Source organism: Ziziphus jujuba, chromosome 8 (assembly GCF_031755915.1).
Source record: "Ziziphus jujuba cultivar Dongzao chromosome 8, ASM3175591v1".
Lineage (NCBI taxonomy): Eukaryota > Viridiplantae > Streptophyta > Magnoliopsida > Rosales > Rhamnaceae > Ziziphus > Ziziphus jujuba.
In genome coordinates this window covers 19,314,977-19,320,976 of record NC_083386.1, presented here as the reverse complement: position 1 = coordinate 19,320,976, position 6,000 = coordinate 19,314,977, and the positions used below count along the sequence as shown (strand labels likewise).

The window sequence follows — 6,000 nt, the reverse complement described above, 5'->3', positions numbered from 1 at the left end:
AAAGATAAACGACCAATTTCACCGATAAGTATATCCATTTTGTCAAGCTTAGGTTCTCCTTCTTTTGTCCAAATGAATTTACCACATCATTTTTCCTATGCCAATTAAAAATATAAAATTTATTTATTTTATAAGCGAAAACAAATGAAAATTCAACAAATTAACATTTCTGTATGACCTGTTCTCCGTCTAAGTATTTCCACAATTGATTATTTGGGTTCTTATTTGTCCTTAACATTTTTAAATGTATATATTGCCCACATGAGTGCATCCGAATCGGTTGAACTTCACTAGTACTTGTTGACATGCTTACATAACTAATCTCTAGTCGTGACTTCTGAAAAAGACAATGCAAGATTTAATAAGTCTTTCGTTCACATTTTAAAAAAAGAATAAATAAACAAAGGCTCACAAAAAGGAAAAAAATAATTGATAGCTCAGAAATACTAACATTTAACCCAAGCCCTCAATGGATTTGGGATTGTCGGGGAAAAGGCTTGGGCGTTGGAAGTAATAGAAGAATATTTGGGGTTGGAAAGGTGGTGCGAGCAGAGTAGAAGATGGTGGATTTTATTTGAAAACTTCGAAACGCTTAGAGATGGTGGATTTTATTTGGAAATTTTGATATGGTGAGAGATTGTGGATTTTATTTGGGAATTTTGGAATGGTCAAATCTGTGTGAAATGATGGTGCGAGCGGGGAAGGAAAGGATTTTTTAAAGTGGGAAGGTTAAAGAAATTTTTTTTGAATTTGCAATTTTCTTACGTGTGACAGGGTAATATATGAGCCGTTTATTGGATAAGTTGAAATCCAATGGCTAGGCATTTTTCCACTTTTTTTGACCGCACTATTTTGATTAGGTCGGACCTGATCATAGAATTTCTCTATATGTATACATACATATATATATATATATATATATATTATATTTGTACCATATATATATATATAAATGTATATATATGTACCATATATGTCAAAGCCAATATTCGATCTTGGGATCTATGGATTATGAGTCCATCATGCTTCTTCTGCACTGCCTTAATTTATTATAATATATGTATATATATATGGGGTTAGTCTACGGTGCAGACCGTCTGCATACGGATCTACACTTTTGACAACGATTTTTGAAAAATCCGTCATCAATGTCATTACATAGAAACACTTTTGATGACTGTTTTGTTGTAAAAGATGCGGATCCGCATGCGGACGGTCTATACAGTAAAAATACCCTATATATGTATGTATGTATGTATATATGTATTATTTGAGAAAAAATAATATGGCTAAACTTCAAACCACATATATCAAAGTCAAGACTGCTACGCTCATTTATCATAAGTATAATATATATGTGTGTATATATATATATTCTATTAATAATTATAATATATGCATACATATAAATTATAAGCCCCATATATTTAAGCCAATATTCGAACTCAGGACCTATAGGTTATGAGCTCACTACGCTTCTTTTGCGTTATCCCAATTTATTATATATATATATATATATACTTCTTTTGCGTTATCCCAATTTATTATATATATATATATATAGTATTACTTGAGGAAAAATCATATAGCTAAATTACAACATAAAATCTGTGAGTTATAAGTTCACCACACTGTCTCTCTACTATTCTAATTTATTATATATATATATATATATATATATATATATTCGAGCTTTATTATATCTATCATGCTTCTTCTATGCTATCGTAGTTTATTTTATCTATAATATATATATATATATATATTCTTTAAATTTTAGTATATGGTTTTTCTTCTTAGGATATGCTTGTCCCTTTTTCTTATGAATTTCCTTTCTTTTTCTTTCTTTTCTTTTTTCTTTTATTATTATTATTTTTCTCTTACAATATGATGTATTCTCAGTGGTATAACGACCAGACCAAGCTTATGAGTACTATTTTAGCGAACTTTTTTCTTTATCATAATTTTTAGCATATGTTTTTTTTTTATTATATATATATATATATATATATATATCTAAATTATTATTTTCCTTAATGATAGACATTTCTTTTTCCTTCTAATGGCATGGAATACATAAGACATTTTTTTTTTCTTTCAATGGCATAGAATACTTACTTAAAATATCCGATGATTACTGTCTTCATTTTTTTTTTTTTTTTTTGCTTGAATACTGTCTTCTTTTTTCTATGTCAAATTGTTTGTACCATCTTTATTTTATACTTTCAATTTCAATAAAATTATTTTTCAAAGAAAAAGTTTCAATAAAATTCAATTTATTAAATTATTAGTATGAAAAAAAATAATAGTGGAAATTTGTTTACACTATTTTTAACATGAAAATGGTGGTCATTTTTCATTATAACAAGCCACAAACTTTATTTCCAAAAAATAAAAAAATAAAAAATTACATTTTACATTATGGGGCAAAAAAAAAAACAGAAAAAAAGGGAAAAAAAAAGGAAAGGAAAGGCAAAAACGGAGTACGTTTTTTCTACTGCTTCCTCGACTCCTGGTTCTTTCGAGCCCTTTCGCTTTCGGTTCCCACACCACGAAGTTTCTCTTTGGATCAGATTCCAGCGTCAGGTTAGTAGCAAGCAATTTCCAATGCTATCCCAAATCTTATGATTTGTTCTTCATTCATTCATTTTTGCCACAACCATTTTGATAAATTTTCAAATCTGGATCATCTTGAATTGCATTGAAGCATCCTGGGATGGCATTTGTAGTTTGAAATCGATTATATAAAAGATGGGTATTCTTGGTTTTCTTCAATTATTCATCTTGTAGCGTGCTATGAATAAAGACTGGCTGTTTTTTAGGTGAATCGGTTAAATTGGAGTGGGCTTGATTTATATTTTTGGAAATGAAATATTATTATTAGGACTTGTGTTTGGAATATGGAAGAAATGGTTCAGTTTAAGAAACGAGTTTTGAATGGAAGTACAATTGTTTTCGGTCTCGTGTAATGAGGCTGGGCGTGGGAGTTTCGTGTAGTTTATACTCTGTGTGTGATCCAATACTTAGCTCATTCTTTATAAGATCTTAGTAATCATTGGCCTTGTTTAGCGTCAACCATGATGAAGGTATTCTCAGTTTTGATTCTACGCCAAAATTAAAGGCAAAGATCATGTTATTTCACTGCTAAAAGTTTCTGGGAATACAAGGGCACATTATGTCTTTCTTTCTTACCTTAATAGTAAAGTTCCATGCTACATTGATGTTGAAATCTGCCCAAAATTTTGTGCATCCATTATGCACGATAATTATAAGTAGTGAATAGATGGGATCATCTGCTCTATCTGTTTTGCAATTTAGCAGCTACATTTATCAAGTTATTACTCCATTATGTCATACCTGTTAATGGCAAATGAGTTTGTGCAACTCCATAATAAGAAAATATGTTAGCTCGTTTCTCAGTTGTTTATTTATTAAACAGAAAGGCAGGGGGATAGAGTGGAGGGTGAGTGTGCCTACACATGAGGTTATACTGAATATGTCTTCTTATTTAACAGGTAAATGGGTTTGTGGACACTACTTGAGGGCTGCCTGCTTCTTGCAAATGCACTAGCAATATTAAATGAGGATCGCTTCCTTGCTCCTAGGGGGTGGAGCTTCTCGGAATTCTCAGGGGGCAAGACAAAGTCGTTCAAGGGACAGCTTATAGGTCTCATTTATGCAACCCAATACTTGAGAGTTCCTCTCATACTGCTGAACTCAGTCTTCATTGTGGTAAAGTTGGTGTCCGGATGATGCCACTGAAGCCAGAAGGTGACATACATATATCTTTGTCTAAAGAAAGAATTTCTTTCAATTTGTTTGTCAAATTTTAGTAAGAACTTTGTATTATTGGTATGGTGTTGAAGTCTAGGTGCTGTGATACATAACAGATATGCCATAAAATCTTATCCACTATTAAGTCAATGCTTTTTAAAACCAGTGCACATCTTCCTGATGCCCTTTTTTCTTCTTATTTGTTTCAGACTATATTTGTTCAGCGTTCATCTGGTTAGCTTTCATTTAAAACCTTGGTGATATGTAGTTTTAATTAGTACAACTTTCGTGGTGTGTGAGAACAAGGAGTTGGTACTTTTTGTTTTTCTAGTCATTCTTGAAATAATGAAATGAAAAAGGCACATCTTACACAAATGGTCATAGCAAGTAGAAATAACCAATTATAGAGGTATCCTTCCTTTGGGAAGAATGATGAAACAGATACATCTTTACTTTGGGAACTGAAGGTCATAACTCATACTAATAACATTAACAATTAGTGACAACCGATTGTAATGATATTTTTCCTTCAGTAGTTCTTTGAGGACATAACAATGAGACTGAGATATTTTGTTTTTCGTTTCTCTCTGGACTCCACAGTTTTTAGTCAGAAGAGAAACATCACCTTTATATTCTTCACGGGAGAGTTCCTCACCTTTATCTCAAGTAACTCTATCTCTATTCTGGGTGTGGGTTTATGCTATCTTTTTGTTCTTGACTTTAATTTAGTTTCCTTTCTTTCCTGTCATCTGTAACTTTTCAATCTTCCTTGGAAGACAAAATGGACAAAAAGTGGGCACTAGTATTTACAGACAAAAGAATGTTTATGTTTTTTGCTCTTTTTAAATGCTTGCAGGAATCATGAACGTTGTCGACTGACGTTCTGGGGGTCTACGAAAGATTTTTATTTTTGCTTTTTCTGTATCTTTTTTCTATTGAAAGGTTGAAGTGATAGGTTAGCCAATGTAATGACTGCATCAAATTGTATGACTTCTGCATATGAAAAACTGACATCACAAATCTGTTCTTCTTAGAGAATTTGCCCGTCTTGCTTCGACATTGTTAGCAGTGCTAAATTACTCTCATACTTGAACAAATTTAGAAATAAAGAGTGAATTTGTTATATGTATTGGTTATTATGTTATACTTATTTGATTTAATTTATATATATATATATATATATATAGTCAGTTTCTCATCAAGGTGGAGGGCTAAGTTTTAAAGTTGCATTTCAGATTTATATGAGTCGTGATAGGGTTTACTTTGCCTTGCTTGAGTTTTGGTATTTTAATAAGTTTATATAAAATCTTAAATATGATTATAAATTTTAACCTTTTAAAAAATTCAAAGAGTTGATAAGTGAGATGTTGATAGAACATCAATCAAAACATTTTGATTAACATTCTGATTAGAGACTGACTGTCTATATATCAACCAACTATTTAATAAGCCAATAAAAAAAAAAAAATCCAAAATCCGTGAAACAATTGATGCAAATTCAATTTCAATACCAATTAAGGTCATGCCAGCTTCCGATAAACTCTGGCTGATATCTAAAAGTACAGAGTAGCAAAAGGTGAGTAAATATTTGGAAAGAGTTTCAGTATCGAACACGTTGCAGAAAAGGAAACCAATTTAATTTCAACTTGTATATCATAATTAATTAACCACAAAACCCCGAATTTATTGATAGCTAGGCTGGTGTAACTAGAATTCTATGTAATTAGGAGTCTAGCTTCTTGTATTTTATTAAACCCAGATGTACAATATGTTCTTATGTGTAATAAATTAATCATATATCGTTCTTCCAAATTTCTGTGCCTTTTTTTATTTTTTTATTTTTTATTTTGGTAATAAAAATTTCTGTACCTTGTTGGACGGGACAGACATGGCCAGGCCACTCATTAGTGTAAGTGTTTTTTGCGACGATTTTTAATTTTGTGCCTTTAATTGACCCAAAACTTGTTTGCTATCAAAACTGTCTATTTAATTATTTGCAACTTTATAGCGGTAGTTCTTTCTCACACTTTCATAAGCGCCTCTGTTAAAATTATGTCACATAGCGTACCAGTTCAATTTTAGGCAACGCATGCACAAGCAAGAAACAGGACGTGAATGAAGTCTATTGAAAATTAATTACCAACTCGGAAAATCCCTTTTTAGCTCTGATCAATTCTTTGATCAGAGCAACTTCGTCCTGGTGGGTTTTTTTTTTGGTGTAATTTT

At 31.3% G+C, this 6,000-nt stretch overlaps 1 protein-coding gene across 3 annotated transcripts; it reads left to right on the top strand.

The window, feature by feature from the left end:
- Nucleotides 1–2,430: 2,430 nt before the first annotated feature.
- LOC107413796 (uncharacterized) lies at nucleotides 2,431–4,899 on the top strand. Of its 3 annotated transcripts, none has more exons than XM_048471071.2 (3): nucleotides 2,431–2,586; nucleotides 3,516–3,771; nucleotides 4,631–4,899. In XM_048471071.2, exon 2 carries the CDS (start codon nucleotides 3,520–3,522, stop codon nucleotides 3,751–3,753), a length of 234 nt encoding a protein of 77 aa, XP_048327028.1. In that variant the 5' UTR covers nucleotides 2,431–2,586; nucleotides 3,516–3,519; the 3' UTR covers nucleotides 3,754–3,771; nucleotides 4,631–4,899. The 3 variants fall into 3 exon arrangements, with proteins under 3 accessions (XP_048327028.1, XP_060675612.1, XP_060675613.1); XM_060819629.1 differs by lacking the exon at nucleotides 4,631–4,899 and adding an exon at nucleotides 4,375–4,610; XM_060819630.1 differs by lacking the exon at nucleotides 2,431–2,586 and adding an exon at nucleotides 2,674–2,822.
- The last annotated feature ends 1,101 nt before the right edge of the window (nucleotides 4,900–6,000 follow it).

Bases quoted from the DNA above. Each gene is read 5' to 3' on its own strand.
- LOC107413796 (XM_048471071.2), top strand. From the start codon at position 3,520: ATGGGTTTGTGGACACTACTTGAGGGCTGCCTGCTTCTTGCAAATGCA.